Source organism: Haplochromis burtoni, unplaced genomic scaffold (genome assembly GCF_018398535.1).
Source record: "Haplochromis burtoni strain Fernald_Lab_line unplaced genomic scaffold, NCSU_Asbu1 Contig_74, whole genome shotgun sequence".
Classification (NCBI taxonomy): domain Eukaryota; kingdom Metazoa; phylum Chordata; class Actinopteri; order Cichliformes; family Cichlidae; genus Haplochromis; species Haplochromis burtoni.
In genome coordinates this window covers 1,326,163-1,353,643 of record NW_024582435.1, presented here as the reverse complement: position 1 = coordinate 1,353,643, position 27,481 = coordinate 1,326,163, and the positions used below count along the sequence as shown (strand labels likewise).

The 27,481-nt window shown below is 41.6% G+C and overlaps 1 protein-coding gene across 1 annotated transcript; it reads left to right on the top strand.

Annotated features, from left to right (window-relative positions):
* The first annotated feature begins 2,617 nt into the window (after positions 1–2,617).
* wnt10a (wingless-type MMTV integration site family, member 10a) lies at positions 2,618–27,086 on the top strand. Its single transcript, XM_005925921.3, has 4 exons — positions 2,618–3,156; positions 4,698–4,963; positions 9,675–10,048; positions 24,696–27,086. The coding sequence occupies exons 1-4, from the start codon at positions 3,095–3,097 to the stop codon at positions 25,197–25,199; spliced, it is 1,206 nt and encodes a 401-aa protein (XP_005925983.1). The 5' UTR covers positions 2,618–3,094; the 3' UTR covers positions 25,200–27,086.
* Positions 27,087–27,481: the final 395 nt, after the last annotated feature.

The following is a 27,481-nucleotide window of genomic DNA, read 5'->3' as shown; positions in this document are numbered from 1 at the left end:
GTGCGTGCACAGGTCCAGTCTGCATGTGCATGCTGTCTGAAGTACATTTTTACATACGTGTGACTTGTGCACACGTCTCCTTTTCAAAATGAATATGCAATGCGTGTGTCAAAGTTTCCTGCTGGGACCCGTATCCATATTTTGAAAAACAAGCCTCCAACTTCTCATCTCCGACGTATTTCACAAACACTACTGCTGACATTTGCTGTGGGAAGTTTTTGTCTCCGCCTTCTGACAATGGGAATAATTACGCAATCACTTTTTGATGAGTTACTAAATAACACACTTCCATTTGTCCACACTGATGTAGAGTACGTGTAATATCCATGTCTACGAGCAAAAAAGCATCATGCATGTGTGTGTTTAGCCCCTCCTCACACTAAAGCTGTTTGCCCATTCATGAGGATGACATTAACTCCAAGTTGTTGGAGCATCAAAACATTTCGACTGGCTCTTTCAGAAACTCAGCAGCTGTGGCTTACTCTCCCTCCATGGGGCTACTCTTCTTCCTGTCACCACATATAACACAAACTTTGCACACTGTCGACAGACTCTGTCTCACTGTGTGAGAATGTTTAGCAAAGGCCAGAATGTGATGGCCAGTGTTCTGCACTGTAGCTTTAAATAAAGAGATTTGTGGTAAAGTTTGTCCTTCTTCAGTGAGATTCAGTTTGAACATGAATATGAGATTAAGCTTAAATGAGCTCAATATTTCTAGTCCGTCAGAAGTAAAAATTTACTTGACAAATTTAATTTTTGATTTAATGTCTTTTGGTTTCTTGTCTTATTAATTTCGTCATGTGATCTTTTTCCCTCTGTTTTCCTCTTTTTGTTTGGTTTCCTGTTCGTGTTTTACAGCACAGAAAAACCTTTTTGCAGGTTGGCGTACAGGACGGCCGCGCTGCGTTACAAAAGAGGCCCTCTGTGCTGCTGTTTTTGATTCTCCAAGTGGAAAGAGGGGGGTAAAGTATCAGTCATGTTTATAAAGAACTGTGATTCAGAAAGTAATTTTATTATCAGTCATGACGAGAGCCAGAGACACAAAGGGCTCCAGATGACAGCATGCGACACATCCTGCTGAAGTCAGAGACCCAAAACCACCAAGTCTATTAGCAATCCAGCTTTCCTTAGATGCCTTGAAATAATTAGTCACAAAGTTGCCGTCCCCGCCAAATCTTGCAGATCAGGGTGCTGTGATAAATCCCACTGGAAGAAAACTTGATGTGGGATTGTTTCCCTGAGCTTCTAAATTTGTGTATCGCAACTTAATTGCGTCTGAACGCTAAACTTGTGTAGTGTTTTACTACTTTGGTTACTCCGTGCTGGCAGAATGCTTGCTTCACTGCACTGGTGGGGAAAACCTTTTTATTTGTGGTTTCTAATTCTTTACTCTAGCCTGCTCATAAAGCACTGAGATGAGCGATATCATGTGGTGTTCATCAACCAGGGAGCTTTTTCTTAAACTTTATAGTCGTTTAAACAGAACGATTAAAGTCCATGACACACAGGCAAGGTTTGGACAGCAACGGGAGCCAGCAAGTTTAACAACGCCTCAGTTCTTCATGCTTTCATGCATAAGGACCTTCAGATTTACCAAACTTTGCAAACCAACATCCAGCTTACATCTTGGACTGTTTTCACGTGGATGCTTGAGATGGTCCGTGAAAAAAACTCCTTCCTCGGTTCTGAGAAAACTGTCCGCCCTGATGACGTCAGCAGGAGTGGTTGTGACTTTACTGGTTTCTGAGTTTGAAGAACTGACCTCGAGATTCTACCCGTTCTAAACAGTGACACCGACCATCACCATCACCAGACCCTAAAACCTATCAGGTAACTGTTACACCAGCTGTTCCACACATCAGGGGAACAGCTGGGTGGTTTTTCCATAGGCAAATAAGAAATCCGACTTCCTTTTGCAACTAGAAGAGGTGCCCCCTGTTGGTCAACAGAAAAATGCAGATTTAAGGCGCTTTGCTTCAATCTTTTCGATCTGAAAGCCACCTCCATCCTGTATATGGAGCAAATGCATTCAGTTTATAGCTAGAAACAATTATGCTGCTGGTTGCATTATAGGAAGTGCAGTAGGCTTTGTGGGGCTTTACCCACAGGGCTTATACATGGAAATATATCTCAGGTACTATTGCCTTAATGTTGGACTGTTTTCTCAATATGTCTGCGTAATTTCACGGACGTGGACTCAGTGGAGCAGCCCTTCAACCACGAGTCTGAAATGAGTCATGGACTGATTTTTTGAAATAGTGGGTCAGTGGTAAGTTACGGGACTGATTATAAATCTCATTATAAATAATGTTTTTTTTTTAATAAATAAAAATAAAAATAATTCATGAGGTTTGGATATTCCCTTAGAGCTCATAAACACCTTCAGCTTTAACATTCTTTTTTCCTCTTTGTCCACTTCTTAATCAAATTCATCATCGTCTTTCACAATCATCTAAGCAATCCACTAAATCAAACGCAAAAGAAAGTTTCGGTTTTGCGCGACTTTCCTCTTCATCCCCCATCCTCATCCTCAGCACCGCTCCTCAGAGGGCGCGGGCTAAGTGTTTCGCTTTTCTTATCTAGAAGGATCTCTATCCTGTTTTAACGAGGCACTTGACCTCCCTCGGCGCTCTCCTACTCCCTGAGTGACGCAAAAAAAGTGGGCTGGCGAAGCGCTAAGTGCAGCAGTTTAGAGGACTATCTGTGCGCTACTCCAGCAGACTTCACTTGGAGCGCCTATATAGGTTCAGTCGTCTGTCTCGGATGTTACACCAGAGCCTTGTCGGCGGAGATACCGGCATGAGAACGGATGCGTTTGAGAGGCTAAACACGGACTTTTCCTCAGACTTGTAACAACCCCCCGCTTCATTCATTAAGTTGGGAGGTTGATGAAACTTTTCTTGAATGAGTCTCCCGCCGCTGGCTGGCGCATCTGGATTCAGGTTAGTCGGAGCTGTCAAGTCCAGAGTTCAATTCTTCAGCCGGAGCCTTTTACCCCGTTTTTAAACTTTGTGGCGAAATACTGGAATTAGTTTAAACCAAACTCTTAATTTTGACAACTTTTTGTGAACATTTTTTATTGCAAGACACAAACATGGAAAACTCGGTCCTGAGAATGACATGCGTCCTGGTGGCTATCTGTCTCTTGGATAAAAGGTGAGTGAAATTAATACGGAACGCAGTAATTCTACTAAAACTTTAAGTCAAGCTGCTGTTTTAACGCAATTAAAGAACATCTTTCATCGAGCCTCCTTATTTGAACTTAAAAATCTGTTAACAGGATGTTGTGAGATGTCAGATTTATTTATCGACGTAAAATTTGTATTTCATTCATTCAGCTAAATGTTTCACTGACAGGTTGTCTGCGCCTAAAATATAAATATAATGAAGTGTAAACAGTTGTGTGCTTTCTTTTTTATTTCTATTTATTCTTTATTATCTTGAACACTTTTGCCCACATGCTGGTTCCAGCTGTAAAATTTGGAAAGGCAGCTTTTGAACTTGTGCTGCTCTTTACTCTCAGAGCCGGAAACACAACAGGTACCAACAGAAGTCAAACTGGAATTGCAAAGCCACAAAAAGCAATCCCACACTGAAAGTGTAACATGCAAATGAGTAACATGCAGTGGCAAGTTGTTTTATTGATTGATTGTTTTTTTAATCGCTCCAAAGCTACTTTGCTTAGATAAGCGGCACACTGTGTGTGTGTGTGTGTGTGTGTGTGTGTGTGTGTGTGTGTGTGTTCCAACACTGACGACTTTTTCTTCTCTTTGCTTCGTGGAGAAGTTTTGCAGAAGACACTCTCGCAGGTCCCACGTGTTTACGAGACTATAAGCAGAGTGTGTGTGTAAATGCTATCTCTTCCCCACACCTGTATTTGCGTGTGCATCTGGGAGTGCGCGTGGCTGTTTGTCAGGCTGCATGTGCGGCACACACAAACCTGTGTTTTGCCTGTAAAGATCATGAAAAGAAAAGCAGGACAGCTTTCAGTCATCAGGAGCGCATCGTGTGTTTTTCTTATTGCTGCTGTTACTGTTCGTCTGTGGAGCACAAACGCGCTTTAGAGGCTGTCAGCTGAATTATTGCTGTTCACACAATTAACCTGAAACAGAAGCTGAGACAGTTGAGTGCAGAGACACACCTTACTGCTAATAACAATTTATGTGCTAAAGTATTTCCTCTGGTTATTTTATGTGGCAGGTACGTAGGTTTTTATTTTTGCCTTAATTCATTGTGCTGCAATAAAAACATCCTGAGTTAAGTATGCACATTTTTAAAGACTTTAAAGGCTTAATCATTTTTTTAAAATATTACTTTTATTTAAACCAATGGCAAAACAGATGCACAATCATAAAGTGAATCAATCTGAAAAGTAGAACATACTAACAGATTAAAGAGTACAGTTCCCCTCCGAAACCACCAGCATCTGGAGATGTTTTTATCAGCGCTACCACATAGCACACACATTTGTGTATTTTGGGGGTTTTACAGGAATCGGTTAAACCAGGGACCAACAAGTCATGGCAGGGTGCAATGGAAAGTGGGTGTCGAGGTGACACCAGAGGAACATTAAAAGAAAACTTACGAGTCTCGCTATAACGAACCTTCGGAAACTAACATCAGTACACAGAAAAGACAGAAGATTTGACTTGCACATCTATCTTGTCAGTAACCTGATCTATACTTGCTCCGTGCAGGGTAGACTCCAATGAAATCTTGGGCCTGAAGCTCCCCAACATCGACCCAATCCTGAATGCCAACACGGTGTGTCTGACACTGCCAGGTTTGACAAGGCGCCAGCTGGAGGTGTGCATGCGTAACCCAGACGTGACGGCTTCAGCAATCCAGGGAATCCAGATTGCCATCCATGAGTGCCAGCACCAGTTCAGAGGGCACCGCTGGAACTGCTCCAGCCTGGAGACTAGAAACAAAATACCCTACGACAGCATAGTCTTCAAAAGAGGTCAGTTTTAACCCAATTTTTTTACTTAAAAAAATAAACTTTTAAAAGTCCCAATATATGAATTACACAAAATTTACCACACAGTATTGTCTAAAGCGGGGGAATGAGTTTAAAAGCTTCTTTTAGTGAACTATGAAGGTGAAATGTCACCACAGGTTACCAGGTATAAGTTTGCTCTTGAGTCAGACTGTGGTTTCCTCCTCAACTGCACTTCAATGAAGTACCTTGAAAGGATGGGTTTAGAAAGATTAGCTGCCACAGAGATACAAAAGCTCCCAAACAAAAGTTAATATATTTCCTCAAACAAGATTATAAAAAGAGATTATTTTCCACGTAGTTATAATTCATCAATGTTAACTCGGAAACAAGTCCTCCAAATGAACAGGTTATCTCTAGTTATCTCTCGTTCCTAGCAGACTGGTATCTGCTTTCTAACCACCTCGCTGAAGCTTCTCAATAACCCATTCAAAAGAGCAGGCAACTTCAAAAGCAGTTAGTCACCTTCAGATTACCAAGCCTCATGCATATCATTTTTCCTTGACGCTTTGTAGGGCTTGGAGCTTTGCAAGTCAGCCACAAAGGATGAAAGAGGAGCTTTAGAGTTGGGAAGCCTTCAGATGGTGTCATCGCAGGTTATTGACTGGAAAAGGCATCAATTTCTTAGTAGCCTGAGCACCTGGATAGATGCAACACACAGTGCGGTTGGTAGTTTGAGTCTTCAGTTTAGCTGGCCTTCGATTTTACTTTCATCTCAGGAGTTGCAGAAAATTGGTTGAGATGCTCACGTGTATTGCTTTGGCTTAGCTTTGTGAGTTTTTAGTGAAAGTCTTTCAAGACAAGCGTGAAAAACTGGCTTTTTAAAAATTTCCCAAAGAGCGTTTCTCTGAGACACTAATGATGACCTTACCTGTCATAAAAAAATTCCTACCATCTCTGCAAGAAAAACCCTGGTTTGTAACCCTCACTGAGGACTATATCCTATCACTGCCATGAAATAACACAAAATATATAATAATTTTAGCTACAGTAAATACTTTCTCACCTCTGGTCTTGCTTTCACTCCTAACTGACTCATTGAAAAGCTGTTTGTCATTATTAGCAGAGGCAGTTGCTCGTTGTCTGGCATCCCTGGTTTGCCTCGGGTGCAGAAACTCCAAACCACTGACATAAACAAGCTCTTTAAATCGTGTGATTCATCTGTTACATGTTGATACGATCCTCTCCACGCAAGCTAAAAAATGGATACAAGTTGACACGCTGCAGCCATCATTGCGTGCAGTTACTGTAAGCATGAATGCTTTGAATAAGGGACGTTTTCAGAGGTGGATTATACAGAAGGTGAGTGCATGTATTCAGTGCAGCTCCTCCTGAAAAAACTCAAATACGCTCTCACACGAGGCTCGTGTGTACCAAACTGGTATTTTCTTCCCACATCATGTAGTGCAGCAACAAGTTTATCTGTGGTGTTAAAAGCTCAGAATTGAAGAAAGTACTTCCAACTGGAAAACTCGCTTACTCGGCTACGCTTGCAGGGCTTTCTCAAATCCTACATGTGACGTTCTAAACAGGTTTTTGAATAGATTATCAGGTGCTCTACATTTTAATATTTATTCTGGTGTCACTGCATTGGATGGTGCTCGAATCCTCTCTGCTGATGGTTTCTCGATAACTTTTACGGGTCTATGTTCATTCCCATTTAGCCCGCATTAAAAACCAGGCTAAAGGGAGGGCCCAGCAGGACGGAGACGGACAGAAATAGGAGAATTGTTCCCTCTCTTTCTGTGCCTTTCTGCATTTCTTTTGCCATCTCGTTCTCTGTCGCCATGTCTCTGTGTTCCCTGGCTGGGCTACTCCTAATGCTTTTTCTTCCCTTGCCAGTGCAAGTGCTTGTGAATTTGCTCTCAGCACTTTCCCAACTCTCCGAGGCAAAAGCACAAACCTGTTTAGTCGGTTTCTGTAACACAAAGTGACAGTTTCCTTTGAATCTTTAATTCATTTTGCCACTTCCTCTGCCATCAGTTCAGCCGGGCGTGCCACAGCCGGTGAATTATTTGTTAGATTGATTTGTTCCCGGTCTTCCGGGTGCTCGCGTTGCAGTGCCCAGCTCGGAGCAGGTCAAGAGCTAAAACGGGCTTTCTAAGTATGAGGATGTGCTTAAGTGCCATGCTGCGCTCCTCTCCTGCTCAGTGTGGGTCAAGGTGGTTGGGTGGGGGTGGAGGAAGGTTGGGGGCTCTGATTGTGAGTCAGTGAGTCAAATTATTTATAGACGGTACAATTTTGGAGTGTGTGCATTTATTTCTGGGGTGTATTCAAAAGTATAATTGCTCCTATTTACATGTTAAATATTAAGGAAGCTATTATGTATTACTGTATGATATCAGTAGATCACATGCATTTCCTCTTAAGAGTCAAAGCAGAGTGAAAACAGAGATTAAAGGATATCGGCCACGTGAAAAATGAGGATTGCCCAATATCAGCAGTTTGCTCACAAGGTGTTTATAGCTTGTTTTTACTGCCTCCAGTTGGCAGCTTGTAAGGATGATGACTATCAGCTTCTCAGCCAGCCTCAGCTCACTGAGCTATTGAGGAGGATGTTACCACCGGTGGAGACGTTATTTCAGTTAGAAGAGCCATGTGAACATCTACTGTAGTTGGAAGCACAGTCATCATTCAGAATATGACAATATCCTGAAAACGTCCTTTTAAGTTTTAGAAACATTGTTACTGGACTCCCTCTGACTATCATGAGAACAGCATTTATTGTGCAAAGGCAAATATTTCTATGCATACAGCAACAAAAGTGTAAACTCTTACACCATATCTCACTAAAACAAATTAGTCAGGGTTTTATTTTCAAATTTATTAATAAGGAAGTAACTTCAAACCCTGCTTAAAGGGGCAGATCCAGTTAAAAGCTTTTTTTATTTGACTCCAACAAGCAGCCTGAATCATTTCCCCTTCGAGCTCAGTGCTATAAACCCCTAAGTGGTTTCTTTTCATGTTTTCTTTACAAGTTTCCATTATAACCGTAGCCGGTGGGGCTGCTTTTATACAACCTGAGGGTACCTTGACAGGCAGTAAGCTGAGATCTAACAATAAACACTATAGAGGGCAGGAGTGCAAATGATTCTGTCACACTTTATCCTTCGGTATTCACGGATTCCACAATTAGATATGGATTTCTTTCTCTTTTTTTTAGCGTACGTCCAGTGCACGTGTGTGTGTAAGTGTAAGGAGAGGCTGCTATAACAGCAGTCTTATGATTTACAGGTCAGTCGTCGTCAGATACACTCTTACATGTGCTGCATGCGAGTTACGTCATGAAGAAAAAAAGGGATGCATCTAACTCTAATGTCATACGTGGATATTACACGCACACAGTCATTCATCTGCCTCCTTTACATGGATTAGTTCCTTTTGAGTCAATTTAAAATGATTACAAGGTGAAAGCTGCGGTACGGCATAATGAGCCTCTCTAAGTTAAACACATGTACAGCTCATTTGGTGGCGAGTTGTCATCCAAATAGAGGAAACGACAAAAGCAAAGATCGAAGTACAGCCAGCAATCAGCCCAAAGTCAAAGACTAGTAACAGCCGGGTTAACAGTTAATAAGTCAATTTTACTTATATTGCACATTTTAAAAAGAAGCCGGTTACAAAGAATAATAAAGACAATAACTGAAAAAGTCGTCTAACCATGGTTAAGAACAATGGCTAAAAATAATCCAATAAGGGAGCAGTATGAAGCACTGACAGGGAGCTTGGCCCAGTCGCCTCGAGTTTGTAGGTGAGAGGAGTTGTTGGAATGACCTCACGGACCTGGAGGTAAAAGATCTGTAATCTTCTGTGGAGCTAATCCATGGAGTCAAGCTATCCTTAACAAGAGCAAGATTTTAGCTACAGCTGGGTGAAAGATCCACGGATGGAGTACGTGTGTGTGTGTGGGGTCGTGGAGGTTGTCACAGGAAGGAGTCACAGCTCTATTTAGTCACAGTGTGCGAGTACCCCGTGGGTCCTCTGATGGGAGTGGTGGAGCCTGCGAAGTTTGGAACACTGAATTGTTATTGTCCCAGATGTTTCCTCTGCTCTGAGTCTCGGCCTGTGCGTGTGTGCATGTAAAAAAGAAAAAGTTCTGCGTGTTATTTATGATGCATAAAATAAAGAAAGCAAAATGTAAATGTGCTCACACTCTCGAAATGAGGAAACTTTGAGCATGTAAATGTCGTGTAACACTGTAACTGAAACACAACTGTGGGGTATTCATAAAAATAAAAAATGTACAACAAGTATAGCTTTGAATTGGTATCTTAGTCATATAAATGATCAGTCACTGCACATTTCACTTCTCTATCGCTCTTTTAGCCAGCAGTTTTCTCATTTCACTTAGGTTCCACATATATGATGATGTATTCTGCGTAAGAGTTATTAGAAATTCTCAAAGTTTGTCAACTCTGTCTCAAAGTGAAACACTTGCCTCTATAGCCACTGACACGGTCCTCCGGCTAATCTTTGTAAGAACTGATGATTCTTATGTTACTTCACACACAGCAGTAAAACACTGAGCACCATTTGAGAGCATACAGTCCATCTGGCATTTTAAATGAAAACATCTTTCCACTTCCAAAGTGTTTCCTGGTTCTGACACTTCTTATTACCTTTTACTTTCACATTAGCTTAAAACAACATGACTATGCTGCCCCTCTACCTGCAGGTTTTCGAGAGAGTGCCTTCGCGTATGCCATTGCAGCAGCGGGAGTGGTGCACGCGGTGGCCAACGCCTGCTCCATGGGCAAACTGAAAGCATGTGGCTGTGACGAGAAGCGACGAGGGGACGAGGAGGCTTTCCGTATCAAACTCCACCGCTTGCAAGTCGAGGCCATCCAGCGAGGGAAGGGTATGGTGCACGGTGTTATGGAGCACTTCCCGGCTGACCTGCCAGGGCCCCAAGACTCGTGGGAGTGGGGCGGCTGCAGCCCTGACGTGGAATTCGGAGAGAAGTTCTCACGGGATTTCCTGGATGCCCGTGAGACCTACAAAGATATCCACGCTCGTATGAGGCTGCATAATAATAAAGTTGGGAGACAGGTGAGTGAAAAGTGTGTGTTTGTGGGTCTTTTTTCCCCACGTTTGCATAACTGCTGCTATTTTGTTGTACTACATTAAAATATTTTAACATCAGACACACAATTTACGACAGAACAAATGAAAAAAAAAAAGCTCAAAGGGCCGATTGTAGATACTACACATCCGCTTCTGTCCTGTATCAGTTTATCAAAAATGACAGTGTTTTCAGCTGTTATGAACGTTTTAGAGGGTCAGGGGTTGTGTTTCAGAAGTGTTTCATACTGCTACTACTACTACTTATGTGAGGTTTAGCTTCATGTGGTCGTTGCAATTGAGTCCTTCCTCAATAACGTCTAAAGATTTAGAGAACTGGTAAAATAAGGGATAAGAGTAAAAGTAAACAGTTATTTTGAAGCCCCTGTCCTCAAGCTTTAACATAGTTATATTAGATTGTATGGTCACAGGGGCCGTCAACCCAAAAGCATGGATGATGCTCAACTAAGCAGTAGAACCAGTAGAATCTCATAAAAATACTTTTAAATCTCAGAAGGTTGATTCTGTTCATCGGGACGTTTTCAGTGGGAGAAAAGTTTCATCATCATCAGGTGACTTCTTCAGTCTCAGCTGACTGCAGGTTTCACTCTTATAAACAGGACATTTGCACAATCACTGAAACCAGCACCACTGAAGGAACAATGAGCTGCGAGGTCAGTTATTAATATGCAAATAGTCCAACATGTTCTCATCCCAAAACCTAACATGCGACGCCATGTGGCAAATTGTCGGGATGTTACGCTTTCGGAAACATGAGAACCGTTTGGAATGAATCTACACATGTACATTTGTTTTACTTTCTCATCATTAATCACTTTGGAAAACAGTAGCTAATATGATTAAGATTGTGGTTAGTAGGGATGGGTATCGTTTAGGTTTTATCCGATACCGGTGCCAAACTGGTACTTTTGAAACGGTGCCGGTGCTTAAGCGGAGCTCGAACCGGTGCTTAAAGAATGGAGAACACAATATTGTCCAAAAACCTCTCATGTTCAGCTGTTTTTTGTAAAAAGATAACAATGTTAGCCTTTTCTGCAGCTATGGGGCATATATGGCATCACTCTTGGCTGGAAGCAGTGCTTAAACAATGGAAAAAACACAAACTTTGTCCAAAAACCTCTCATGTTTAACTGTTTTCCACTTTTTCTTTGGTCATTTTAGCCTTTTTGGCCAGGGTGAAGGGAGTATCTGCCATCAAACAAGAAGACAGCCGCATGTAGCTATGATGATGTTTGCTAGTTCACCTTACATGCATTAATGTAATAACGTGGTTAGCCTACTCAACGTAAATTACACACGAACAACATTAAGCTACTCACGCAGAGAAGAACGGCTGCTGCTGCATCATCATCCTCATCATTTCTGCTACACTGGCAGGGCTAGGGGCCAGGACTCTCCTCTTCGGGTTTTTGGGGGATGTTGCTAACTCCGGGTCCGATAACAGGCACCACACCCGCAGTAGATGTGCCGGTGTGAGGTCTCGCAGCAAGCTATCAAATACGGCGCATTTCTCGGCTTTTAAAAAAACGCTATGCGTCGCCAGGTGTTTCATCGGATTCGTGTTACCTCCTTTGACAGTATCACAGTATCAGCTTAAAGCACTTGTTGCTGCTGAGTTTGCATCTTTTGCTGTGAAGTACAGCCAGACTTTGACCGCTTCGCCTTGGGCATTTTTAATCTGTAGCTCTGCTCTAAAAGAACGTACGTACCTGGCCCCGCCTACTATCCTCGGAAACGTAAAATGATTGGCTAGAATCTAAAGTGTTCACAGCTCAGGAAAAAAAAGCACCGAAATAAAGCACCGAAATGTGCGCTGCTTTTCGGTCTGGTTACTACCGTTTATGTCAGAACCGGTGCCGATACCGGTACCCATCCCTAGTGGTTAGGGTTAGGGATAAGGTCATGGTTAGGGTTGGAATACACGGCTGGAACGTGTGTTACCGCCGGGAGCGTCATTCTATTGGATTCCATTCACAATCGTATCATAGGAACGCGGAAGTTACCTTTCGCGTTCCTATGGGATGCCTCAGGACATGACAAACCCTCAGTATGTTACGCGTTGGGAATGACAGTGGTCTCAATAGTCATGTTATGGGACTAACTGACCTTTTATGGTCCCTTGGATGAGCGACAAATCGTTTCTCCCACCGAAAACATCCAGATGAACAGAATCAACCTTTTGGGCTTTACTTATCTGGATAACTGAGTGTGCATCAAGACAAATACTTTTAAAGTTTATTGGGTTTGTTCCACACTAAGCTTGTCTAACAAAAAGTGACTCTCAGTGTTTGATGTTTGATGTTAGAATTCAGAAGCAACTTTTTAAGCGCACTTTATGAATTCTACTTTATGCCTAACACACATTTGTAAGGTTTAGTGTAAGCTTAACTGAAACTTAAATTTATGGCATGTTGTGAAAGTGATGAAAATAACTGTGTTATTTTGTTATTAAGGGTAAAAGTAGCACGAGCTTGAATGGTTTTGACATATTTGTCCTAATTATTAGCACATTACTTGAAACACAGTGTCTAAACGGTTCAGTAGGACAACTTGACTGAAGAATCGTCTCTTCAGAGAAAAAACAACTTCACCATCAAGCTGGTCGTCTTCGCCGGTCGAGGGCGAGCTGTCAGCCCAGATGAACTGCTTTGTTAAAATGGGCCTCATATCCTGCTGGTCATTTTAATTAGCGTCAGATCAGTCAGGATGTCATCCAAAGCAGCAGTCATCCAAAACACAGCACGTCACTGATTGTGTGGTTTACAGTACAGCGTTCGGCGTATTTGGGGTATTTAGGACACAGCACAATACACTAAATGAAAAGCACCTGTATTTTCAAAACTTTGAAAATTTTGATTGGGTTTCAAACGATGGAATAGAAAGATGTAAATGACCGTGATAAGCAACGTCCAGTACTGCGAGGGCAGCAGAGACGAGAAGCGGGCGTAAATTGCTCATTGTTCCCCATTTCCTCCAGAGTAATTTGGGCCTGTATCTTTTCATCAGTTTACTTCTGGTTTCCTTGATTATGCAGACAAAACACAAATGTGGAGTGCGTAAGCCGAACTCAACAACAGCTGGCCTCCCTGTAGTAGAAAGAGTGATAAGGTGACATAACCTCCAGTCAGCACGGTGGAAATGTGAGTAAACAGAAGCGGGGGCTGAAGTGAAATGAGTAATGAAACAGTGATTCATTTTTCTTTTGTGCATGTTTCATTGCGTGCATGTTGCTTTTAATTATTTTGAGGTAGAAAACTGAATCGTGCGCCGTGTTATTGCAGCACGTTCCAGGTTGTCTTTCTGTCAATCGTTTGCTGTGTATTCATTTATTCATTCAGGGAAATCTGTTCCTGTGAGCTGTGGTTTGGAGTTCTTCTATGTGCTAACGAGAGCAAACTAATGGGCTTTAAAAAGTTGCATTTATAGCACATACAGTGAACTCACTGGCAACGTGTTAGTGCTGAGTCAGGCCCTCTTTTGCCTTCAGATCTGCCTGAATTCTTCGAGGCACAGATGGAAACCTTCCCCCGAGATTTTGGTTGATATTAAGAAGACAGCGTCAGATTTTTGTGCTGCACATCCATGATGGGACTCTTCTTTTCACCACATCCTAAATGTGCTCTGTTAGACTGGGATCTGGTGACTTTGAGTACAGTGAAGCAGTTTGATACGATTGAATCTTTGTGACGTGTTGCGTTTTCTGGCTTGAAGTAGCCATCAGAAGATGGGTGCACCGTGGTCATACTGGGATGGGCGTGGTCAGCAACAACACTCAGGTAGGTTTGGAATTTAAACTATGCTCATGTGGCAGGAAGGCGCCCAAAGCGTGACAAGAAGTTACGCGCCATGTGGATCATGTTTTTTACACCAGATTTTGAGCCTACCATGTAAATCTCACAGCAAAAATCAAGGCTCTCAGAGTAGTTAATGTTTTTCTCGCCTTCTGGTATCATTTTTGGTGAGGCCGTGCAAATTGTAGCCTGTTCTTAGCTGATATGAGTAGCATCCGTGTGGACGTCTGCTGCTCTTCTTAATTGTAGCAAGCAGTTATTTATCTGCTATCAGCTCAAAGCAGACTGAGCATTTGTCTCTGACCGCTGGCATCAACAAGGCATTGTGACACAGAAAACTGCTCCTCACTGAATATTTAGTCTTTTTGAGATGTTCTCTGTAACTCGTTGTCATGGTTTTGTGGGAACATCCCAGTAGATCACCAGATTCTGAAATCTTTAGACCAGCTCATCTGGCACCAGCAACAATCAATTAAAGCACTTTTCTGATATTTGATTTAAACATCTGAAACTCTCCCATGGATACCTTTCTTATTATTTAATCGTGACCTTTGACCTTAACTGAGCCAAGTGAGGCCCGCAGTTTTTTAGATGTTGTTCTGGGCTCTTTGTGATGCACTGGATGAGTCGTCGCTGTGCTCTTGGAGTATATTTGGCAGGCCGGTCACTCCTGTGAAGGTTTACCACTCTTCCAAGTTTTCTCCATGTGTGGGTGATGGCTCTCACCGTGGTTCACTGCAGTCGCAAAGATTTACAAATGGCTCTGTAACTTTGAGCCTACTTTACTTTGTCAGACAGGTTCTAGTGGTTTAAATGATTTCTTGATTCAGCAGGTCTGGCAGTAATCGGGTCTGGGTGTGGCACTTAAATTGAACTTAGCGTTCTAAAAATGTGGTTAATCACAGTTAATTCATGATTTAACAAGCGGCGCAGTTACTTTTTCATACTTTTGCATTAATAAAGGAAATCATCATTTAAAAAGTGCATTTTGTATTTATTTGGATGATCTGTGACTAATATTAGGATTTTTTAAAATCTAAAACATGAAAGTTTGACAAATATACAATATATTTGTTACACAGGCTGTTAGCTAAGTAGCAGAGATAATTCAGTAACTAGCGAACGTCCCATACATGCATTTTCCATTTGCTAGCTTTGCATAACTTGTTTCCAACATTTGTTGCTAGGAAACATAATAATAGATAACCGTTTCAATAATAAAGATTTAATTTCAGGTGGGACAAGTGAAAACATTAAGCCATTGTGCAACTGTTTTGAAAAATAAATAGTTTTTTAGTAAAAGATATTGAAGTGATTACACGTTATTTCCTTTTTCCTTTGTTTGTTGGTGCGAATCAACTTTATCATCTTTTTACAATGACACCTGACGATATATCGGATATCATTGTCACCAACTGTTGACTCTAGATAATCTCCTTTGACTGACGTGATGACTGACACAGATACCAGTGACTTCATTAGCCTTATATACAGCGCTTCTTTATTATACATTTGGCGTAACCTTAATTTGTTTTTTTTAAAGAAACAAACAAAAAGATTAAAAACGAGTTTATCAGCCACACTTTCATCTTGCAGGTGAGAACAGCAACAACAGCTCAAAGAAAAACAACCTATAACTGGCAACGTACACTTTAATTTCCTTTACAGTTTAGTGTTTAAAGGAGGGTATTTTGAAATTCTGTTTATTGGTTTCCTTTTTGTCACATGACCTCGTTGGAGTAAAAATCTTTTACTGTTGGCTAATCTGGTACATCTGGTTATCCAAAACTGAAAACAAAAACTATTAGTTGGACTGGAGTGGGAGGATTTTGAGATTGTAAAACTTGCTCAGTGGATACTTTTATGGTAAATATTCTTAAAACTAGTCTTCAAATATCAAACCCACCCCAGCTACAGGGGCTTCTCAAAGGGTCTCACCAACTGGTTGGGTTGCAATAACTGCTTAAGTGATGAGACACAGAGGCCGTCCTGTGCTGGAAAAAAGGCAAAGATCAGAGAGAAAGGGAAACCAAGAGAGGAGGTGGAGCAGAGGGTAAGGTTAGGAAAAAGACAGGGAGTAACAGAGGACAAATTTATGAGTCATCACAGAGGTGGTACTGTGAAATACTGATAGGTGCAATAAAACCCTCGCAACACACAAACACACAGCTCCTAGAATCAAACAGAAAGTACTGACAGGTGGGGCCTCCTCAAAATAATGGCCACCCTTCTCTGCGTGTCTTTTGCTCCCACCTACCCGCCATCACCACTTCACCTCCTTCCACCCCCTGCCCGACTCCCCTCTTTCAGAGCAGCAGCCTGTTAGCAGAGGAATGCGGTGGTTTTTAGCGGGGTGTGCATGTCGCCTCATGCCCACCCCAAGGTTCTCACGACGTCCCGTCTTGTTTTTAGCCCTAATTAGTGGCTGCTGGCAGTTTGGAAACAGATGTTTAAAACCCTGCAAAAGATTTTAGACTTCAAACACCAGGGCGGAAAGTAGAAAGAGATTCGCCCTTCCTTCCCTCCCCTCTTCCCCCTCTCCTGCACTGCCTCCTCCAACCTCTTTGCAACAGGCCTTGCTGCAGAAATATCACAGTACACTTTACGTATGCGCACAAGCTTGAATTTAATTAAAATAAGAGATTAAAATAAATAAATACTATATAACAATTATTACAGAACCAGCCTCTCCAGCCCCTCAAGCACAGTCCCTCCCTTTGTTTGTTCCTCTGGCTTTCTCCAGTTAAACAAACAAACTCCCGTTCAGCCGTTATAAGAGCGCTTTTAAAAGGCCGGCGACATGTTTTAAGAGTTTATGACATGGAAACTCATCATCCCAAAGTACATTTCTTGGCAGACTCACAGCGTTCTTATCAATCATTTAAACAGCACACCTCAAAACAAATGCTTGGCACACGTTCTTGTGTTCGTGTTGCAGAGCTTAGAGCCATTTCGAGGTGCTGTTGAATCCTGCCTGTTCATTAGGCAGGTGGTGACAATGCTGGCTATGTAACAGTCTGCTGAGTTACTGGCAAACATCTTCTTCATAATTACAATTTACCATCAGGGCCTGACTTCAGGGGAGTAAGACGAGATGGTGTGTTGCTTTGCCGGGAGTAAACTATACGTTTCAACTCCTCTTCAACCCCTTTTCGAGCATGTGCAACTGGCAACTCGCACTTAAACATTGGTAAACATTTGAACGCTTGCCATGACTAAATCATAATAAAGTTGTGTTCATGATAGCACTTGTGTCTCTGGTATTTCATGGACGCAGGTGAGCTTGCAGCAAGTGCAGCGCTACGTGACGGGGTGCAACACTGCAGTTTTGGCTTTGAAGTAAGAATAAAATTGCAGGTACCCTTCATCACCCGTATTTGCGAGCATGTCAGGTTATGACGGGATAAATAGGTGTGTTTGTAAGAGGGACTTAAGTCAAATCCTTCAGATCTAATGGGATTGCTCAAAAATTGGAAATGGCTTAGCAAAGATGGTGCAATATACTGAAGAGATGGGGAGTTTTGGCATCTGCCCACACTGTTAGCCCAAGAGTAGGAGGACACAGAGAAGTGCATTGTATTGTTAAGTAACACTCTGGCAAAGAAAACTGCATGTAATTAGATTCAATAAGCCAGTATTCAGTATTATTTTGTAGTGTTGATGTTTCCGGGCAATTGAAGACTTACTTTGTGAATTTCAAGGCATGACGCTCCTTCAGCGGGGCACCGAAGCTCCTGTAAGATTTATCAAAGTCATAATTAAGTCATTATGAATCTGAGCAGCAACCCTTGGAGAATCATCCCAACCAGCTAAAGTGGGACTCTTACATCTCTTCACGGCTAATATAACCCTGGAGCGATGATGATCTGTTCTTTGGAAGCCAGTTGTGTTAATGGACTCTGAAACCACACGTGTGCGTGTGTGTGTGTGTGTGATCAAAAATAGAAAGATTAGCCCTGCAATCCTCAGACGCCATATCATCAGAGGAAGGCGGGGCATTCCTGAGTCCTGACAGTACAATCTGACCTAACACACACTCTGTGGCATGTATGCATAAGCATGCGTACACACAGATACACACAAAAGCGCACAAGGAGGCAAACGCTCCATAGTTCAACAGGTGGAAGTGCTTATGCTGGTAATAACATTTTATTAGAGTCTCTAAATAAGTAGCTGTGGACAGCGTCTGCAGCTAACAGAGAGTAAACGCTGTACATACAGCTGCAAATTCACACGCGGTCTGTGGAGCGCAGATATGGAGCGCGTTTGCTCAGGAAAAGCATGTCACTGCGTCTGCGTGGTTGCGTGTGTGTTTGTCTGCATACGCTTAACTGTTCTTTTGAAGCGAGGCGTTTGATTTGTTTAAAGTGATGTCTGGGTTTAATGTGTTGCTGTGGGATTTGTTTGTGTGCTTTGATATCGCTCCGGCTTGCTGCTTGGCTTTAAAAGTCCTTTAGTAGGTTTTCTTTGAACTGACAAACACAAGGCAGCATGCAGACTAGTCTGCTGTTTATCCACTTAACTGGGTCGACGGTGCGACACGCAGACGTTAGATTAGGATTTTCCCAAATACAGTCGGTGGTGATGACACGAGGATCGGCCACCGATTAAATTCAAAGCACCCGAAGAAACAGGGAATATCGTTTTTATGACCGAGTTGTGTTGTTAGAATATTGCAGAAATTGTTTTTTAAAGTAGATGAAGACTGATAAAAAAAGACGGAACTTATACTCACAGACAAACTAAGACAATGTTACTTTGTGTCGAGCTGCAGGACTTTCCCTGAGCTGTTCACCAATTGTTTTATTACCGATGAGTCAGTATTGACTAAGGATGACAATCCTGCTGTAACATTAGGCTAAAAGGAGTGTGGTAATACTTTTACCTTTAGCATACTGCGATCCTGGATCACAGCGTGTGTTATGAGAGAGCTGCCAAGGGCAAGTGCACGCAAGAAATGGAAAAGTGCCTCATTATGTGCTCTATGAAAAAAAACAAAAACCCTCCAATTACATACAGAGGTCTGTTAAGCACACAGGTAAAAATTCACTTGACACATGGCGTACTTCTTTTTTTTGTAACACAACACGAGTCATTAAATAAGCAAATGTGTAATAATACTAACAATATTAATAGTAACAGACTGGTAAGTTGTCCACAGTGGACCCTACCATCTCCCTGTGATAGCTAGAAGAGAAACCCCCATCTCCCCCCCCCCACTCCCACACCATATGCATGTATATGAATGGCAGCCATCACTGCCTGTTAGTGCCCTTTTTTTGTTTTCCAGTTAAACGCATAAAGTGCCTAAAATACTCGTTCTATTAATTAATGCACTCTGACCCATACTCAGGCGCTCTTTGATCTCTACTTTACTTCATCCACCCGTGCTCGTTGCACAGTAGTCTGCTTGTACTTTCCCCCAGTCTACTGTGTTATGTAGCCTACGGTCCTGGTCTGCCACCAACATGCTGTATTTGATCTCTGTCTGGGGTTATTTTATAGATGCCTGTCTCTCTAGCCAATTAAAACCTGCCAGATGTTTGTCCCTAACTGTGGTCCACTTTGAAGAAGTCTGTTGTGTATGTGCTGGGTAAACCAAAGCATTAGTCATAAAATGGCATTTATTAATAAATTCTTACTCCAGTGCTTTGAAAGGATAATGTTTAATGCAGATAACTATTCTTCATCAAATGCGTTACATGGATTTAAGACCCAAGAACGCAGTGAGCCGCAAATTAAGATTTCTTGTTTTCTCTAAAAGCCGGCAGCTGTTTTATTTGTTTAACACATTGTCCTTTTTTATTCTTCCCAAACTCTGGCTGCAGTACCTGAGCACACTAACAGAAGTAAGTGTCACTCAAGCTGTGTGTATGTCCATCTCTCGTTGCCAAGATACTCCCTGCTGACAGGTTTGATACTGCTGACCACAATCTAATCTATACGGCTGATAGGCAGGCGATTTGTGATAACACCCACGCACACTTCTCTCTCAAACAGCCTTTGTGTATCAAACAATGTATCTAATCCTTTGGCTCATCTCCTCCTGTCAGCCTCTTTTCCTCTCCCCACCCTTCACCTCTGAATTTACCTCACATTCCTTCCTCCACGGGCCCTAAATGCCCTCGGGGTTCATTTTCAGGATCAAAGATTTTTACATCTACAATGACACATTAAAAAAATAATTTAATCAACATTTCAAATGTAATCTCGGTACACAGTGAAAACACAATATTACTGCACATGACCATCTATGTCTGCTGTGCATGTTTCCTGCACAGGTAAGATAAGATAAGATAAGATAAGATAACTCTTTATTGTCATTGCACAGTCATACATAGTACAGTAGTACAATGAAATTGGAAAAACTGTCCTACGTCGACACTACATATAACACAACACGACACGATATGACACATCACAACGTAACAAACAACACAACACAGTATATTAACTTAGTATAAAAAGAAGAATAAGTGTATGTGTATTGCACACTGTTATTATTGCACATTAATTATTATTGCACCTTGTTATAAATATAAATATTATTGTTATCGTTTTAAACATTGTTAGGTAGTGTAGAGCTGCATGCAGGAGCAACAAGGTCAGCAACATATTTGGTATTCATGTTAAATAAACAGCTGTTAGCCAATGCCGGTAACTTTGTTTTCTTTCAGAGAAGGGTTAAGTGATTAGCGTGACAAACCAGGGAAGGACAAACGGTAACTGGTAAGACCGACTCGGGCAGTGAACACAAGTGTGTGCATTATTGTTTCCAAACTATCAGACTGCCAGAGTGGTGTCAACAAAAGTTTGGCCTTTTCAAATGAAAATGTAGCGCCCATCATCTAACTAAATATACTGATATATATTCTTACATTTTTCTGTGTTACTTGTCTGTGTCTCCTTTGTTGCGCAGTGTAATTGCCCCAAGGGACAGATGAGTAGGAGCAACTGTAAGAAACCAAAAGGAAAAAATAACAACCTTTCATCTGGTCATTAATCAAAACAGCCTCATTCTTGGAGCCATCCAGATCTGGAAAAGTACACTTAATATGTTGATAAATGAAGAGGGACAGGGGGAGCTCATTATGTTAGAACGGTTACCAACACAAAACCTCATTTTAGACCAGCTTCTTCTATAAATAGATGAAGTCAACAAGTGAATGTTGTTGACTTTTTTTTCTGTTCGTCATCTGTCATTTCATCCTTCATGAAAAAGAAGAGTTAGCGCTCAGTGAAGCCACAGCAATTATTAGATGTGACAAAGATGTCGTATTATTAAAGGTAATGTCATTCATCTGGGTAAAATAACTCACTCCGGTGCCCTCGTCTTTATTTCTACTTGCATAAAATGTCCTTTACCAGTGCTCCTCTGATGATCAGATGAACCAGCGTCACACTGATTTCATGTTACCTCGTACGTGCCTTTCATCTGCACGTCAGAAGAATATCTTACATCTCCCACACACATCAATCACTTTTCACCAGCAGTTATTTTCTTTTGTTGAGGTTTTTTTTCAAACTTTACCCAGTCAGACGACAGGGTGTGCACCATGCCTCGTGTTTAAAGAATAAATACACCCTGAACAAGAACTCAGACATTATTCCTTTGATGCTGCTTTGACAGATGTGTTAAAATTTAAATGGAAAGAAAGACACTTCCCTGTGAATCTAGCCAAATGTTGCAAGATGCAGCAGAAATGCAGCAAAAATTTGGACACCAAGTATCGAAATGTCTTGCAAATCTGTTTGGCTGCTTTCTCACTTTATATCAGAAACCAAAAGCAAAACAAAAACTGCAAAGTTAATATTGCTGCATCGGTCTGAGTTATCAGAGTATTTGTAGTTTGGAAAAAAGTGAGTGGAAGACTTGAAACACCTACTTGCCTTTTAACCAGCGTGAGAGCAACGTTCAAAATGTTGTCTTAGAGATGCTCAGTGTTGTCGTTACAGGAACTGTCCATGTGCCAGCCTCGGTCTTCACATATCTGTTCAGTTCTGTTTTATTTATGTTTAACAGTCATCTCAACCGTGACTGTGACCCGGCGACTGTTGAGATCAAAATGAAAGCTTGGCAACAGGTGCCATCGAGGAAATCACGGGTACATGGCTGATACGAAACCTTTGCAAGATGCCCTTTAGTTCTAAAAGTTAGGGTATGATTGTGACCGTGCAGCGATGGGTCGAATGCATGCTGCTCATGGATGTGAAAAGCAAACGTTGATGCTGTCTTTAGTGATGCATCAGAATTCATTCACAGAAGCCTAGAAATCTGTGGCCCATTTCTGCAGAGTTGCTCACTCTTCTGACTCTTTGAGCGTTCGTATCATCAGCCTTCTCCCGAGGAGGAGCGTGCTGTGCTGATTTCACTTCTGCAGCTCTCTGTGTGGATTTGCTTTGTTGCACTTTGAAATTTAGATATGGAAGCCAGTCGTGCTGTGCAACTGACTGATTATGCACAGCACGCTAATCTCCATATGCACTGAGCATCTCAAGAAAATATTTTCTTTTATGTGAATTTCTCCACTCTGATAAACATGAAAGATGTTTTTAGGGATGCTGCTGTTCTTCTCCGGCAACAATATCTCATATTGAGAAAGAAACTTTCTCTTTAAGCTGGTTGTTTTGTTGTTTTACTGTTCTTTGAAAGCTCTGTCCTGCTGTGAATATACCATCAAACAGTAGCAATGTGGATGCAATTATGACTCCTAGGTCAGTTTGTCTCTTTAAGGTTTAAGTGGGTTGGAGCGTTTCATGATTACAGACTTTGCTGTGTGTTTAAGGCCAGCACGTTTGTGATTCTGGGGTTGCCTCTGGCCTCATGTAAAAACTGAGCCAGAAGTTACAATGTGAACTCAGTGCAAGTGCCGCTTGAGCAATTATAGTGTTGTTTACCATAAAGCCGTACAACGTCTAGTACAGCGTCTCCTCGCCACTGATCACAGCGTCTTGAAACTTTCCTTTCAACACTCCCAATGACAGTGTAACCATGTTTATCCAAAAAGCACACTCCTAAGTCACTTTCTGTTATTGTAGCACATTATGAACATACAGTGATGGGCAAGGTTAAAATATTTTGCATTCTTTTGCACGATTGTTATAATATAGCATCTAAATGGCTTTAAAGTGTAGTATCGGTGCCTCCAACGTTTAATTTTCTCCACTTAAAAGACTCATTACTGGCAAGCTTGAGTGATGGCAGAAAAACATATCTCCAAACATAAACATGTATTTTCAAACACTATATGTAGGATTTTGCAGCTTTAAACGGATGCATCACATCCTGATGTGTTTGTGCCGTTACTCATGTTTTTAATATTACTGGTCACCTTTGAACTTTGCCTCGGTGGCAAACACGAGGGTTTTCTTTTCATGTGCATTTCACATGTTTGTCATGAACAGATGACTCACACCTTTACTTGGCAATGTTAGCTCAAGTCGGAAACCCACAAAGCACAGCATGAAACAGTGTGCTGCACACACACACACAAAAACCCTCAAAACATTACGACATTTACAAATTGGTCCTGCTACCTCTGCATAAAACAGACGACTGGGTATTTGATTTCTGGCTTCCATCCTAATTGGCCCAATTTTGGTAGGTAACAAGATTTTAAGACTTAAAAAGCTCAATAAAGGTTTATCTCATGTTTTTTCTGTACTTTCTATTTTTCCTCTTTAAAAGATTAGATGGTAGTTTTACCATAAAATTTACAAACACAAAAAACAGAGCTTAACAATACAAAAGCAGAGGAACAGCTCAGGCTTTTCACCACATACATAAAAATGTGAATATAGACAAATACCCACAAACACCTTTTCTGAAGCCATGTATTGATTTTTGTCTGATTCCACCTAAAGTGAACAAGTGTGGGTGAAGTTCTCTTTTTTCATGTGTATGAGAGAATAAGCACCCTTATTGCTAGCACATGTGTAGCATGTCTTTAATTGTGCGAGTGTCCAGCCTGCGCCAGTGTGTTGATAGGGGTGGCAGCAGTATCATCTGTCAGTACTCTGGGTGGCCTGGTGTTCCTGTTGGTAATTGGATCTTAAAGTTTAGGGCTGGTGATGACTGATAAACATTCACGTGCACACACACACACACACACACACACACACACACACACACGCACTGAGATGCACCGAGGGTTTGTCATGAGTGATATATGTGTACGCAGATCCCGCACCGTTCACTATAACGGGATATTTTGTTTGTTTATGTGTGCAGATTTGGATTGTAGACTCCATAAACATTCTTCGAGGCTTAATGTAAGAATTAAATTGTGTGCAGTGTAGTAGTGCAGTGTTTTCGTATACTGTATCAGGGCCTGCTCAATGAGCAGATCTAGCTGCTGATGTCCGTGCAGTTCCATTGGACAGCCTTAAACTATTAAAGTGAAAATATGTAAATAGTGTTATGCTCTGATGCCTAATGTGCAGCTACATGTGGGTTATGCTCAGAGTCTCTACCTGATGCCAAAAGATGAATAATGACAGCGCTATCTGTTTGGGTGATACCTGCATCCATGTGTGTTATTTGATAGCAGCATATTTAACAACATACTGAGAGTCGGACCACCTGGATTCTTCAGTATGGAGCCAATGTTTCTTCAAGCATTTCATTAGTAGGACAGTGGCTTGCATGGTGAAATAAAGTCAGTACAGCAACACCCTTCATCTGTATATGTTAACCTTAAAACAAAACCAGCAATCAAGGCAGGTGTTAATCTTCTTTTTTTCTTCTCTCTGCTCTTTTCCTCGCCTCTGCTTCCTTCCTCACTCCATCCTACTCTCTCTCCTTTTCTCTGCGTTTTTCCCAGGTGGTGCTCGACCACATGAGAAGGAAATGCAAGTGCCATGGGACCTCGGGGAGCTGCCAGCTGAAAACCTGCTGGCAGGTCACTCCAGAGTTCCGGGTGGTGGGTTCAATCCTCAAAGAACGCTTCCACATCGCCACGCTTATCAAGGCTCACAACCGGAACACTGGACAGCTGGACCACTCCCATCACAACAACCATCATCACCATCATCAGCACAATCACCATCACCATCGGCGGCGACCCAGCATCAACGAACTAGTCTACTTTGAAAAGTCACCAGATTTTTGCGAGCGAGACCTGGGCTCGGATTCAGCGGGCACACAGGGCCGGATCTGCAACAAGACCAGCCCGGGCATGGACAACTGTGAGAGTCTGTGCTGCGGCAGGGGCCACAACATTCTGCAGCAGACGCGAAGCGAACGCTGCAACTGCAAGTTTCACTGGTGCTGCTACGTGGTCTGTGAAGAGTGCCGGATAACAGAGTGGGTCAGCGTCTGTAAATGAAGAAACACACACCAAAAGGCTAAACAAACAAAACGGAGAGAAAGAGACATTTTTTAAGCCAGAATATTACTTTGAAATGGGGACATGACCATAAGTTGTGTGCCCGTTCTTTTTTGCGGTGGACTGCAGTTTTTCTTTGCAGAGAAGATGTGCAAGAACAGAGTGGGAAGCAGTTGAGCCAGCAGAAAGATAGAAGTGTATGTTGGTAAAGAATGTGCACATGCAGCATATGTGAAAAGGTGCCACAACTCAAAGACCTTGGATGTATACTGCCTTCATCACGAGGTCGAGGAACATAGTAATTTAAAGATACAAATCTGAAATAAATTCAATATATTGTGACTGGCACAGAGCTGCAAGAGAGTCAAGTGAGCAAAGAGGAAGTTTAAAGTAAGTAGTAGAGAGAAAGTTTGCAGGGGGAACATACGATCTGCACAAAACTTAAACTCAAGTATATTTCTGAAACAGATCGTACACCAAAAAGTTGTCCCTCGATCCTCAATTGCAAGTACCATCACTTATAGCATAGCATAAATCCAGCCATGGTTATTATTTACCTTGTCTCCTATCTGCTACATGTAGAGGCAAAACGTCAGGACTCATAGTGCACACAGTTTGACAAAGCACTTACATATCTGGGGCACTGAAGGATTTTATACCTTGTTTAAGGACAGTTCAGAATTTTCCATATTTATTTATAGCAGCTATCATGTTGCACATGGAATACGTTGAATGATTGTCTGGCTCAACTGAAAGTCAGTGTTACTACCCCTGCCAACACTAATAATAATGTTAAAAATGTTAAAAAAAGAGGTAGAACTGATTTGATTGCAATGCTGCCTTCATGAGCAGAACACGACAATGACCTCTTTAGAAACAGCAACGATGAATTTGAGTGGCTGAAGTCTAGAGATCAAAAACCCGGATTGCTGGCGCTGACTCCAAGTATCAAAAAAACACTTCCTTTTCTCTCATGGTGGCTGTCTAGATACTGTAAATGTTTCCACTAATAAGCTTCAGACAGACCAAGAACCGTGTCTATACACTACAAGATTCATTTCATAGTCCCTGTTCGAAAACCGTTTGAGGCACAAACGTGTACCCGTGTATTCAGAAATCCTTGAAGATGTCGCACAGCTCCAGATTTATGTCATCCAAAATGTGTGGTCCGTGTTGTGTGTGGTACGTAATGTAAGAGGACCGAGAACGGTTTTCATCGTCAACATGATCTGAACAGCACTGTAAATAAAAATGAATAATGCTGCACCGAATACCATCAATAATTTTTAAAGTGCCTCAGGAAACTGAGTGCGCACAAACACGCTCCAGTTCCTCACACTATAAACATCCAAAACTGTCATCAATCAAATGTTTCCTGTTTTGTGATGCAATGTAATGTGTGCAACACTGTAAGCTTTGTGTAATATATCTACACTCACCTACTTCACACTTCTTTGATGTGTACTACAGGGATATTCTGATGTCAACTTCTAACTATATATAAGAAAAAAAGAACATTGATATGGATTTCTGCCTGTACACATTTATAAGATCATATTTGGTTTCATGAAACCTGTATGAGTACGGCTCCTTATCAGACAGTGTAATTTATTTTGCGTAAATATATTTCTGTGTTGAAAGCAGAGAAAAAAATCTGGGATTATATTTCCAGTGTAACAGTTTATTTTGATCCTGATAAGTAGTTTGCACATACTTAACTGTGTCCAGGAAAACTCTGGGAAGATATCAGCAATATGCATTTTTTCATGTCATAAATGTATGTATGTGTGTATTTGTATGTTTTAATATGGTTATTATCTAAGTTATTTTATTTTTGTGGATAACTTAATATTTGTAAGACAATAAAGACAGACCATAATAATGAAAGAAGCTTTAATGTGATGAATAATAAAGAACCTGAAAACAGTGGATTTTGGGAAAAGAAACATGTAATGTTTATTATTTCATGAACCATGCTGAAGATGATGAATTCTTTGCTTACTCAGTGCTACAGTATGTTAGGCGTCAGGGATTTTTATTTCTTCAGTTTCAGCTCCATGAAAAGTCGATAATCCCCCTGATGATCAGATCTTTCTTTATACTGTAAGGCCAAGACCCTACAATACTACAGAGAAAACTCCAACAATCATATGACCCCCTATGAGCAAGCACTTTGGCGACAGCGGGAAGGAAAAACTCCCATTTAGCAGGAAAAAACCTCCAGCAGAACCAGGCTCAGGGAGGGGCGGGGCCATCTGCGCCGACTGATTGCGAATTAGGGA